Here is a 14,581-nt window from a genome sequence, read left to right as displayed (position 1 = left end):
TGTGTTCATAATTGATGTGGATGTAGTTATTGTGTATGCTCAGCAGTCTATACAGTAAAATGGTAAATGGACTGCACTGATATAGCACATTTTGTACATCTTCACCGCTTTACAAAGCCTTACATTCACCCATTCACACACAAACTCATACACCAGTAGGACAGTGACTTAGAGGCAGTTTGGGACTGAGGAGTTGCCAGTTCGATTCCCTGGACCAGCAGAGAAATTGTTGGCCAGGCGCCTGACATGGCAACCTACTGCTCCTAATCTGCAGTGTGTGGTGTTTTCCTGCATGTTCAGCTAGTGATGGGCTACAGGCAGAGGGTCAATTTTGGTGTGTGTGCATGCCCACATGTACAATATACACTGACAAATAAAGATTGTTCTTCTTTTATTCTGAAATCTGCTTGGATCCTCTATGCCACTCCTGCCTGTCTCATTTGCTCACTGCTGCTTGACACAGCATCCATTTCTAGCAAAGTGGAGTACTGAGCCAGTTCCGGGACACGTCTGACATAAGCCACAGCGTGTCTGGTGGAAACACATGCACAGCGTAAAGTAACTGATCAGCTCTGGCAGCTCGATGCCGTCCCGGGTAGAAACCAGGGGTTACCCACAATGAGGGCAACTGTCTTGTATGCGCAGGATTTTGGGTAGATGCCATGAACTGCTGTGTGTTATGCCCTCCTGGTCAAGTTCCTCCTCAACAGATGAAAAACAGCAGCTCTAGAAACCAGAGCTTCCTTTGGCATATTTAACTTCCCATAGTGTAACAACATAGCCTTGAAAAAAATACACACAAGAATCTCAGGGGGAATAACTCATAAACCCAGTTTCCCCAAGAGTATGTCAGTGGTCTCTGTACCTGTAACATGAGGTTTGCATTGGCACTGTCCCGTGTCTTGGTTGCAGCTGCGTACACCTTCTGTTGGGGAGCTGATGGCGCCAATGACACTGCAGTTACAGCGAACACATCCATTTGGATTTGATGCTTGTAGACCATACCAACCAGGCAAACAGTCTACACACCGGCGACCTGTTACTGCATGCTTGCACCGACACTGGCCTCCCACCTGCAGAAGAGAAACACAAAGGAAGAGACAAATGATGATGAGAACTGAGAGAAGAAAATCAGAAAGATGACAAGAGATTGACACTAACACATAAATTGGATTTGTTAACGTCACATTAGTCCAAACCGACCTTTCTGGCCCAGTCTGCCTACATATAAAGTAACCATAAATTTAGTAATTTCTGATTGGTTGACTGAAGACATGTGGTCCCTTTTAGTTCCTTACATTACTGTACTCTTGGCCAGATTTGAAAGTGTTACACTACACTGCATAGCACTGAATGGGGATTATTTCATGTCAGGACATTATTTCTTGAAATGACTCCAATTAACAAAAAGAACAGTCTCAATTGTAAGTTTAATTTTTTTTTTCAGATTTTTCAGGAAACACAAAAAAAGGTAACCAGAAATTGAGTATTTGATGATTTAGGCAAAAAAAAAGTAATTTTTGTCATTTAAAAAGAATATAATTTGTAATTATTTTAGGAAGGTGACGATATGAACAACATTTTACACATCTACATTATCGTTTAAGGTTTTAGTACAATATAGTACATTCTGTTAAACAACTACATAAGTGTAGGATGTATACGTCCTGGGGCCTAAACATGAGACTTTAAGTTTATCTACCTCTAATTTGGTGATTATGAACAATTACTAAAATTTGTGGTTTCAAGGGCTTCACTCATCATTAACAATTTCGTTTCTGTGTTGGTGTTCACCTGAGCACACGCCATACTGCCATTGACTGTTCCAGCAGTGTGACAGTTGCAGGGCTGACACACATTTACTGAAGTGGGATCAGATTCCTCCAGCCTGAAAAACTCACTTGAACACAGCTCACAGTTCTTCCCTGGACAAGAAAGAAAGAAAGAAAGAAAGAAAAAGAAAGAAAGAAAGAAAGAAAGAAAGAAAGAAAGAAAGAAAGAAAGAAAGAAAGAAAGAAAGAAAGAAAGAAAGAAAGAAAGAAAGAAAGAAAGAAAGAAAGGATGATACAGAGCAATGAACAAACTGAGATGACCAGAAATAATTGTCGGCTAAAATTTACTTAGGGGGTCAAATGAGCAGCCATTTTTATCTAAAAAAAAAAGTTGTAAGAAATGCATAGAACTGGGTTGAAATAATGCTAATACATTTGTGCACAGACGACTGATATTATCTGACAATGGAAGCTATATTTTCAGAAATATTGGATTTTGAATAGCATGTGTATGTGAAAATTTTTGCTGGTGGACGGACGTGACATTACCCATGATGATCTGGTCAGTACCAGTACTTTATTAGCAATAAACTTATAGATTTACTATTGCTAATTATCCTCTTATTCATAAATGTTAGTATTGTGGATCTAAAACAATAACAGCTTAACAAAAACACAAAATGTGGCAGTGGACGGATGTGACATGGTTGTTACAGATCCCATCATACTGATGCTCGGCAGCCATGTCACCGCTTCCACAAATGATCCCTGTGCAAAAACTAGGATCAGAATTATTTATTGTATAGTTTATCATCATACTAAAGAGTAAATAACAATATAGAATTATTTCTTTATAAAAATCCTTATTATTAGAAAACTGTTGATTTAAAAAGTGACGTGAGACATTCTTAATGTACGTATGTGCGTAACATAAGCAGGATGGATCAGCACCATACTCCATATTGCAACCTGTAAAAATAAAACATGTGATATGTAGTATATTATCTTGTAAGAAAAACTGGGGAATCTAAAAGGATAGAATATTTGTTGTTCAGGTAAATTCAGTTAAAATATAACTTGGCCATTGTGACATGAAAATATAGCATTAATTGAGATGAAATTGGATATTTGTGACCTGAAAACATAGTTCATATGACCATCAACATGTTGCAACAGAACTGAAATCCTGTAAATTTGCATAACTTGCATTTACCAACACGAAGATCCTTTGGGGATTCACTTATATTGATTTCTTATGCACAAAGACATAAATAAGACCTCTAAGCAAATTTTAGCCGTTGTACATAAAAGTTTAAGTTTCAAGTGCACAATATTGAACACATGCTGCTCCAGATGTTGATGGATCTAGGGCTGCTCAACATGTCCTTAGGTTTTAACCACTGTCTCTATATTCTACACACAAAAATTAGGTATATGCTATAAAAAACAGTCTCCAAGTACATGATGAACTTGAGATAACTTGTACTCAATTTAAAAAGGGAAAAATCCTAAGTGGATACAGTTCTTCTGTAAAGGAGCACAGCTTTAACAATAACTAACACTGGCATTCACCGTGTTCTATCTATCCTCATTTTCATGGCTCACTAAAATATTTTGAAATGATACTTTTAATATCAGATCCACTTACGTTTACAGGTGTGTAATTATATCTAAGAAAGTATATGTTTCTTTACCATTTACGTAGAAAGAAATAAGTTTTCCATTATAAGCTAAATTATTCCGTTTTTGCTCTGCTACCCATTTTGCTAATTCTATACCTGTGGTGTTGTGCATGCAATTGTCACAGACACCTCCTCCCCCTCGGTAGTGCTCATCTGGTTGGTCATCAACTTGGGCATCATAATGACAAGAATGGGCGTGACCATGACACTTGCAAGGCCGGCAGTTCATTGGCTGGAGCTGGTCTCCTGACCTAAATGGTTTGTCATTGTAGAGAGGTGCACAACGCTGGCACTGTAACAACAAATGCATAGACAAAACAGGCATTATAATATTACCTCAAATATATATTTTTATATTTGATAATCTGCCACCATCACTGTTAAAAATTAATTCAGCACTAACACTTAACAGAACTCGTAAGCATTGAGATAGAGACCTGGACAAACATACAGTAATCGGACACAGGATATGATGTGCAGCACACTTACAACAATGTTTGAAGTTATGGAATATGTATGTTTGAGCATATTATACACAACGGTTACATTGTACCTCACCAAAAATGTTGTTGTGCTTGACCACAATGACAATAAAGTCTAATCTATTCTACTCAAAAATCCAAAAACAACCCTCAGAAAGTAATGTGGATGAGTATAAACTGCTTGTTTAACAAATGGAATAAAAATGTCCTGAGCTATGCATTAAAATAAACGTGCATTGAAAAATGGTCCCATGACATGGGAAATGCTCTCTTTTATGGAACAAAGACAGAATGAGACAGACACAGTGAGAAGCAGAGAAACAGAATAAGAGGGGGATGAAAGAGAAAAATCAGTGGCCCATGTAAATCTAAAGAGAGAGAAGAATAACACACATAACTGAATAGAAAACACAGAGGTATTCGCCACTATAGAATGAGAAACTAGTACAAATGCACACACACATCTGCAACAGATAGTATTATGAAGACACTCATTGATCATGTATTCCCTCGCTCCTCAAGCTAACATTAACCATCACAAATGTGTGGCTAATCCAAACCTGAACCTAATTTTAACATTAACCCTCTTTGAGGATTGGTCTAAATGTTTTGTCAATCTAGTTCAGGTCCTCATTTCAATGGTGGCTGGCTTTCACAATGATGGCTGTAGAAGAGCACACACAAACACACACACACACACACACACACACACAGTGTAGGGAAACCAGGCCCCTAATGAGGAGTGACTGGCAACAGCCAGCGCTTTCACAGAGGCCCACTTTCATGTCAAAATAAACATACCAAGGTGTGTGTAGGGGAGGAAGAAAGGGAAAAAAGCGAAATAAAAAATGCATTTTTCTGTAGCGGAGAGCAGCAGAGACGAGAGGCAGCAAGTACAAGCCCTTTGATTTTGTTCAGCAGTCAGTACAAATTATGGTGGACAAGGGGGGCATCAAATGGCGGGATTAAAAATGTATTAAAAAACACAGGAGTTCCTCCCATGTGTGACACATGCAGACCTGCAATGGGCCTATTATGTATGACACACAGAGGAGGGGGATGGTGGGTGAGGGGGGAGGGGGAGAGGATAAATGGAAATATGGCTAAAAAGCTTCTATTTGCTATGAGGAGAGGAGAGGAAAACGGTCCTCTGTGTGAAAAGAAATGACAGAAAAGCATTGTTTTGTGAAAGAAACAATGAGGAGAAAAGCATGTATCTGACAGTAAAGGATATTCATAAGTTTGTAACCATGAGAGGTGGAGAGGAAAAGGGAGACAGTTAGAAAACATTAAAGATCTTATCATAAATTTGATCCAGTTCCAGTCAATATATTTTCATTAATTATTGTTATACTTTATTTATTGCCATTACTCACTGTGTATATAGGCTATAGGGACAAAGAAAAAGAAGAAGAAGATAATATGAGGAGAAAATCACTGACCAATAGAGAATCAACATGGGTAAAGAGTTTGTATATCTGTATTTGTATGTGTGTGTCTTTGTGTAAGTGTATGTGAACACATGCAGGAGCTCTGTTCCCCGTAGAGTTATTATTACTAAGATCTGATGAAGCCACAGGAGATTCTCTTAAGAAATGATGGTCTCATACACACACGCACACACACGCACACACACACACACACACACACACACACACACACACACACACAACAAAAGGAAGTGAGCCTGTGAAGTCCTGCACACACTGAGAGACATGTGTGTCTTGGGACATGTAATTCCACAGGCATACCGGACTGTTTGCATGTTTTTTCAGTTTTTTTTTTCCCTGTGTGCCTGCTCGTCTGTCTGTCCTGCTGTTGAGCCTGAAGTCTGTACTGTTGTGCCTTCGGTAACTACCTGCTTTTCCTTTCAGCCGTCTCCTCTTCTGCCCATCTGCCTTCCTCCTTACCTGCTTGTCTATCTGCAGCTCTGTGCCCCAAAACGTTTCACATATCAAAGGTACTTTTCTTTCTGCACTTTGCACAGAAAGCTCTCGCTACATCTCACTCTTCGTCTCATCCGCTGGGGAAGAGTTGAGGAACGAGATGTAGCGAGTTCTCCCTCCTCCTCTCAAATACTTCTATTCCTTTTCATTCCTCTTTTGTCCACCCCAACCTCCATGCTTCCTCCATCTTCCCACCCTTCCATCCTCTTCTATCTCCTCTTGTTCAGAAAAAACATCTCTCTGTATATCTCTCCCGGTTTCCCACCTCTCTCCTTCCTCACTTTCTTCCCCCATCTCTATCGTCCCCCAACTGCTTGTTCTCATAGCCACAGCGAGTATGTGAGCAGGAAATATTACCATACCAAATGAAAGGGAGAGCGTTTTTTCTTTCTTCTCTTTTCTTTTCATTCAACATTGCGTTACCTTCCCTCTCTCCCAGCCTGCTAATTAGTCGAGGGACTGGTGTTTGGGAGTTAAAGGAGGAGCGCACACGTTCATTCTCTTCTTCATACAAAAGGTTTTGATGGCACTCCATCATCTGCATACAGCACCAGCAGCAAAAGAGGTTACGTTGATATGGTTTAAAGTCTGTTGCTTTTATCTTTTGTCAGTGCACATGGTCAGAGCTCTGTAACATACGCATAAGAAACTAACTTATTCAGTTTGTTCTGCTGAGGCAAAGGCACTTGCTTCAATAAATAATCAGCGTTAAAGTGATACAAGAGATGGTACGAAGTAATTAAAGTCCTTTATTTCATTTGATGACTAAACCACTAATATTAAATATTACAAAAAGTTACAATTCTGAAAAACTGGAAATTTTATTTGGTATAACAGTGTATTTCCTTTGGTCACCCATTAATAATATTTAATTCCATGACATATAATTTAACAATAAAGGCTGCAGCTATTTTATTTGAATGAAGTCTAATAACATAAATATACGCTACTATACGTACTGTACTTTTATACATTTCCACATCCATAAGCAGAATTTATGAGATATATCAGATTTCCACCTGCAATGATGAAGAATTCTCATGATCCATGCTACTGTATGATCATATATACAACTATGTCATTTGTTATTGGCAGAAATCATGTATTGTGCATTTAATACGTGGTTAAAATTAACCAGAATACACTGCATCACATTTTGCTTTAAAGCTGCAGGAGCTGAAGTCAAGGGGAAAAATTGCCAGAATTTGAGAACACACACATTCCCTCTGCAGCTCTCTCCTCTCAGTCCAAATCAAAACACTAAATATAGAGACAGATGATCTGCTGTTGTTTCACTCTGCTATAAAAAAGTATAGCCACTTTTTCAAGTTTCCGTGTCAAGACAGAGTAGAGAAGTAGAGCTACATCCAGTTTGTTAATTCTGACAGAATGTTAGTCATGCATTTATCCGTCCTACTTGTCTGAACACCTGTGATTAGCCAAAATTGGGGCCTCATCAATCAGGGTAGATTTTCTACAGCCTGCAGAGGCAAAGAGTACATGCAGCAGTCTCACTTTCTCTCACACCAGTTGAATAACAATATGCTGAAAGGAAGTGGAATTTTTGCCACTAAAATTCACTACACTAAAGCAAATCTACCAAGCCCTGCAGCTTTAAGTAAAGCTGCTAACTATTTTTAAATTTAGCAGCTAACTTTATCACTGAGTCTCAGATTTTGTCTCAAAACACACTGTACATATTTTAAGAAACATTTCTTTACAAATCTGGCTTAATACAGAATGAAAGGGATGACAGTGGAGGTAATGTGTGTGTTTGTGAATATGCTGGACTGTGGTACAGAGGAAAGGCTAACATCTTATTTTCACTCTGAATGTTTCTACAAAACCTGCTGAGTGAGGAACCTACACTCTAATGGATATGTGGACATTCAGATGGCCTGTCACCAGCATCTGTGTCTGTGTGTTTGTTTGTGTGTGTGTGTGTGTGTGTGTGTGTGTGTGTGTGTGTGCGTGTGTGTGTGTGTGTGTGTGTGTGTGTGCGCGTGTTAATCTGCTGGGGCAACTCATCTTATCCTAAATGCCATGACCAATTTCACGGTCTCACTGGAAAGGTCGTGCCATCAGTGTGTGTGAGTGCGAGCGTGTTTGTGTGTACATACCCATATTGTGTGTATCGGATGTTAACCCGGTTAACCCCAGCCAAGTGAAAATCTGCTGCTGAAGCAGACTTTAGCAACACAGACCCTGGACAATGCTACTTAACGTCACTAGCCATCAATATCTATGACATGCACACACCTGTACACAGAAACAAACATACATGCTATTGCAAATACACAGAAAATATGGTTTTAAATGTAATATGTCTGATGCACACACACACAGAATATACATTATTTTAAAAAATTTCAAGCACCTAAGTATAGCCATGACCTTAACCAAATAGCACTCTTAATTTTAACTTTAATTTAGATAGTTAAACAATCAGAAAGTGAAATTAAATAATGGTTCATTGATTTTTTTTTTTTTTTATTTTCATAACGTATACAAACACCACTCTTTCCGTTGTCAAGTAGACTATCAAACAGAAATTTACTGCCACACAGCTACTGCACTGCATTCCTTGTGCACTATGGTGGACATATGAGCACAGAAATTGTCTCAAAATAAAAATAGTTTGTAGTGTTGTCACACCTCAATGGGATAATGATCTTAACTTCCATTACATTAATACCGAACAACATTAAATCTTTAAAAATTCCTCTTCTGAACTGTCAAATGACGAAGACATTGTCCAACAGAAAACATTGTGTATGATGTGATGTACAATACAATTTATGATATTGCTTTCAGACATGAGTGAAGCCATCAGTTGTGGAGAGAGGTACAGAGACAGAGTGACAGAATGAGAGATCAAGTCTGACATAGAGTGCACGAAAGGAAAAAAATCAAAAGACAGAGTGAGAAAGTGAAAGAATGTGTATGCGTGTGTGTGTGCATATGTGTTCATGTGTGTTCATGTGTGTTTAAGTGTGTGTGTGAGTTTAAGTGTCTCTTCCCAGGACCCCGTTGATCATCTTGACACATGTCTGAGCATTTCTGTCACTTTAATGTCACTGTGGAAATTCTCCAGATTAGTACAACATCCGTCATGGTGCTAGGCCGATCCAAGTCAACAGAACGCATGCAATATTAAAAGCTAATATTCCCTAGAGCCTTTTATGCTCCAATATTACAGAGACAGAAGAAAGGTACTGAATATTCACTCAGAGATAACATGGACAGGTTTGTGCGGGAAAAATGCACACAGGCACATGTATGCACACGCACACGGATAAAAACCCAGCATCAACGTGTTCACATACCGTACAGTCTTTATAGATTTGAAGAAACAAAAAGGTAGTAAAAAGTGGAGAACAAGTGGATGAGGAACAGAGTCACAAATAAAGGAATTAAATACTTAGAAATCTAAGCAATAAAGAGTGGGGAGAGGAGGGAAAATGACTGAGTGAAATGAAGCGAAAGACAAACACAGAGAGAAAGAGAGCTGATTAGAGATGCATGCTGAGGGAATGTCATTGTTCTAGTCGATTTGAGACATTATTTAAACTGAGACCCAGGAGAGACAGAGAGTATGAGAGAGAGTGATCGACAAAGAGAAAGCAATGGAGACGGGATTCAGAACTTGAGAGAACAGAAAAATGGTGTGTAAAAAGAGAAACGAGGATGAGTAAAAGGAAGAGCGACACATTAGGCAAGATGACAGCATTTACCTGACAATGTCCAATTATTGAGCGTAGGTGTGTCTGTAAAGGAGTTTTCTATGACTCTTTTCATGTCATGTCTGAGGATCACGTAAGACAAATATGGCAACTGTAGAAAGCAAGAATGCTCTGTATGTCAGAGGATGTTTGTTACTTAACCCATAAAGACCCAAACAGCCACCGGTGATACAAACCATCTACAGATCTAAACTGGTTAATACCTGTTGATCCACTAATCCTGTCAATCCATGTAAATAATTGGTGTAAACTGCAGTTTGTCATCTTTTCATGGTCATCAGATATGACCCATTTGGACGTTCAGAGGCTCCATGGTTACCGTGGAAACATCGTCATCTTCTATAACATAGATTCACCAGTAAAACCCATACAGTTTGATCAATGACAGTGGATGGACACACTTGTTTTTTACATTCAGTTAGCAATATATTTGCTAAAAAAGTAACTTTTTCTTAATTTTTCTCTGTTTTGATATAATTAACTTTGAATTTACTCAGAGTTTTTATGAACAACTACATGATCTGTGAATTAAATATAATAAAACACATGATTTACACCAAAAAATGTAAAATACAGAGGATAATACTATTTTTTTTTCTTTTTAAATGGTGATAAACCAGTTAAGACAGGCAGAAAAAAAAGGAAAAATTAATTTGGGAACTGCCACAAAAGTAGCTCTGAGTTTTTATGGGTTAAAGCTGGTAAAATAAAATAAGTAACACTAACACACACACACACACACACACAATGACACACACAGTTGCTGGTGTATGAATGATACATAACTTGTGAATAATGCAGGGAGACCTGTGCTAAAGTCAGGTGGAGCAGTCACACTGAACTTTTCACTACTGACCGACTTGTTAGGGTCACTCCCTTACAAAGTGTAACACGACTAATGGAAGAAAGGCCTCTGTCTAATGTGGTGAATTACAGAAAACTAGTCCAAAATCATGAGCTGTGATTGCACTTGAATGAATAATTTCTGTGAAGGACCCAATGGCAGTGCCCCTCCCTGGTATAGGTCATTTTAGGCACATGCATATCTGTAGTTATTACAAACACACGAAACCCTCACAAAAATCATGAACCCTGTACCCTTTTACACCTGTAATGAAGGAAAAATGCTGAGGAGAAAAAAAATCGACAACGCATGATTTGTTTGTGTTTGCCAAAGGATGCAAGCATGAATGTTTGTATTTGTACTTCATAAGGGAAATCTTCTCAGTGTCATTAAGAGAGAAAAAGTTTAATCAAGACCATGGGGATTCTCTGCAGGATCCCACTGTGCTCACTGGGAGGGAGTTTGTGAGTGTTCAGAGTCTTGTACATGAGTCTACCACATACATGGATATTAGACTGATTTGGGGACTAAATTATATAATTAAATTGTGTACAGTTGAGGTGGATCCTACTGTCATCTAATAATAAGCTATTGTCTAAAACCTGCCTAAAATATACAATATTTGATATTTTCCTGAATTGTAAATTATGCTCTGAATCCATTTTCAAAGTGTATAATGTTGTAATTGTATATTTATACTCACACTGTTACCCTCGGTGTGACTTTCAGGTAGACACAAACATCGGTAAGGTGTCACACTGGTATCACAGTGGTCTGCATGGCCATGACACTCACATCTGGAAAACAATTTAAGAGACAGATGAAGAAAAACAAACACAAAAAGAGACAGAATAAGAGAAAAAGGAGGATGGTTGAATAAAAATTCAAAAAAGATATTTATGGAAGTAGGAAACAAAAGATAAGCAAGTAACATTCCTTTCTCAAAGATTCTGTTATCACCTCTCCCATCCCACATCCAAGGAACAGCCATAGTGCCATTAGGAAGTTCCCATTCAACATTTATAAATGCTATCTAAAGAATTACCAGAGCAACTGAACAGGTAGTGGACAACTCTCTCTCTCTCTCTCTCTCTCTCTCTCTCTCTCTCTCTCTCTCTCTCTCTCTCTCTCTCTCTCTCACACACACACACACACACCTACACACACACGCAGTGCATGACAGTCATTTAATTATTCATCCACATATTCAGTTGCTTTCTCTTTTTCATTCTTCCCTCTATGCGTCCTCTTTATGCCACTTTCTGTTACAAGACGGCAAAGTGTATCAAATCTGAAGCAAGTAAACACATACTTTTTATTTCAAAGCTTTAGTTTCTCCGTCTTTTGTAATGATTTAATTGAAAAAGCACTGAAAAAAATAGTGGACTTCAAATACAATAACGTAAAGTAAAAATCCAATCACTGTATTTATATTTAAAAGAAAATGAAATCATTACATACATGTACATAACATAGCTGCACACAGTTCGATCTACTACTGTCTGTGCATAGACAAAAAAAAAAAAAAACATGAACTGAGGCTGGACGTCAGCTGTGGTCAGGTTAAGGTCTTGTGGTTGAGAGGTCATATGAGGAAGTGACAGGGATCTGAAACACAACACTTATCCTAAGCCTGCTTTATTTGCACGAACTGCAAACACGCATTTCCACAGCTTCACCTGAGTAGGGGATAGACATTACAGGTCACACTCCTATGGAGAGTGTCTTCTGTTGTAGCAGGGTTGATAAATGTCAACCTATGATGAACTTCTCTTCATAAATTTTGCTAATCTGGAGGCTCAACACGTGTGGCGATGTGCTTGAGACGCAACAGGGAAAGCACATTAAGTCCTGCAGATTGGACCAAGATTTGTGATATAATATTAACTAATGAAACTTTAAAAATCTTTCATAGGATTTATTTAACTTCAGTTCTCTAATTCTCAAATATTTGTATTAGAGCACATTGTCATACAGTTACATGTTTACGGCATACTCATTGTGTGCGGGATTTTTACATAATGCACTCTTATTGTTTTCTTTGAACATAACAATATATGAAGAACAGATATAAACATCAGGTACAAAACACAAATGAGGAAAAAATTCATTAACTCCAATTCTCCTCCAGAAAATCTTCCTCATAACGTCTGCTATAAATGAAAGTAGCATAAAGGAACAGTGATCCATTTGTTTTGGTCATGTGACTCTATTAAAACATTCTGGAAAGATAAATACATTCTGTGACCCGGTAAGTTACCGGTAAACAGTTTATACTGACATTATATAATATGTATAATATTATTAAATGATATATAATCATTTTAGTTAGATTGTTAGCTTGTTGTTAATTTGGGATTGTCTTATGTTTGTTTGTGTTGTTTATATATTTGGCATATTGAAAAAGGCAAAATAAAAGAAGTAAGGCATGTTTTTCTCTTTGTAGATTCTTAGGTCCTGACAAACATCCTGAGGTATCTGAAAAAAGGCGCATCCATTCGGACTTCACACTAGAATTCAACTGCACATGAGTTTTAAGAGAATAATTCTGTTTGGATCTGACTTCCCCATTACATATGCTCTTAGACAAGTTAATCTGGTGTTCATTTCTAGTTGAACAGGCTGGATTAGTAATATTTTGTTCCAGACTAGATTCACTGTCCTGCTCAGAGGCTACCAGTGGTGGCTTTTAAAGTAGAGTGTTTTCTGGCCGTTATTCACTGCCTGAGGGGACACATGAATCAATCAGTTCACCTTGAATATCCAAATGACAACTTTGAATATCAAATTTGCTTTTTATTTCCTGACATTCACTTAGTGGCGATTGAATCTTCAAGTTTTAAAACATGTTTATGAATTACTACCAGATTATGTGAACTGTGAATATTCTAATTCCTCATGTATGCTCAGGTAGCACCACACATACAGTCGTGGAAAAAATTATCAGACCGTCAAAAGTCATCAAAAACAATGGTTATGCAATCAAGTGCTAACTCCTGTGTGTATCATGTCACTAAAACAGACAGAACAGAAAATATGGAATGCCTAAAAGCACTGTTTTTGGCAGTACAATGCCATAGCTATTGATGTAAGAACTGAAGGGATTTTGGTTATTATCAAGAAAACCATGGAAAATGGCTAGATATCCAGCTCTGAAATTAAACTCTTATGAGCTATTTTTGATGTTATCATTATATTTGTCCAAACAAATGCACCTTTAGTTGTACCAGGCATTAAAATGAACAAGAAATTGAAGAAAACAAGTTGTGGTCTAATAATTTTTTCCACGACTGTACTTGATACATGTATAAAGGGACATCTTTAAACACTTTAAGGGACTGTTGCTGGAGACCATGTCAGCTGAGAATGCAGTCTGTCCATCTGTCCAAGTCAACAACAAGACAAGAAGGTGGACATATGTGTCCCAGATCACGTCCAAATGAGTTCTGTGTGATTAGATTTTAATGCGTCCTGATGGATTTGTCAGGATAGATATTCATGCCTGATATGAACAGAGCATTACTGAACCTCCATAATTTATAGTATATCTCTACTGCTATGTTTGTATTTCAAACACCGCATTAGTTGGACAACTGTAGTAGTTTTACACTTTTAGCTATAATACATATTGTGGATATAACCAGCGTTGAAATACTGTATATACATGTTCAAATTTGCACTCTGTCTTTCTTACCTGCTTAATTAAAAAAAAAGACAAAAACAAAAACAAAAAAAAAGTGGGAAATGGAAGCAGAATGAATGAGAAGGGTGAGATGGAAAAGGATGACGAATGCACAGATGAGATTTCAGCAGCTCTTAATCTGTGTTTCTGCTACTTCACTATAACAAGCTACTAATTAAAACAGCTTAGAGGGAGGGGGGAGTGAAGAGGGGAGTAAGAGTTAGAGATGATTGCCTCCTGCATAATCCTATAATTACCACAGTCATAAAAAACAGTCACTCTGTCAGTCTAATGAAGAGATGTGTTCACTATAATTCCCAGAAAAGCCTTGCTGAAATTTAGAAGTGTGTTTCAAAATGTTTTTTTGTGGATGCATGTAAGGACAGTTTCCTTACATTTCAGTTCAGATTTTCAATAAGCCAGCATCAAA

General features: G+C 37.8%; 1 protein-coding gene across 1 annotated transcript in view; it reads right to left on the bottom strand.

The window, feature by feature from the left end:
- Positions 1–14,581, bottom strand: part of ush2a (Usher syndrome 2A (autosomal recessive, mild)) — a 229,409-nt gene that overhangs the window by 181,492 nt on the left and 33,336 nt on the right. The window contains 4 exon segments of the mRNA XM_030161277.1: positions 866–1,073; positions 1,795–1,925; positions 3,551–3,746; positions 11,173–11,266. Of these exon segments, the coding sequence (XP_030017137.1) occupies positions 866–1,073; positions 1,795–1,925; positions 3,551–3,746; positions 11,173–11,266 (629 nt within the window).

This window comes from Sphaeramia orbicularis, chromosome 3, assembly GCF_902148855.1.
Source record: "Sphaeramia orbicularis chromosome 3, fSphaOr1.1, whole genome shotgun sequence".
Classification (NCBI taxonomy): Eukaryota; Metazoa; Chordata; class Actinopteri; order Kurtiformes; family Apogonidae; genus Sphaeramia; species Sphaeramia orbicularis.
Note: the sequence above shows the minus strand (reverse complement) of the source record. Positions and strands in the feature narration are given on the sequence as shown.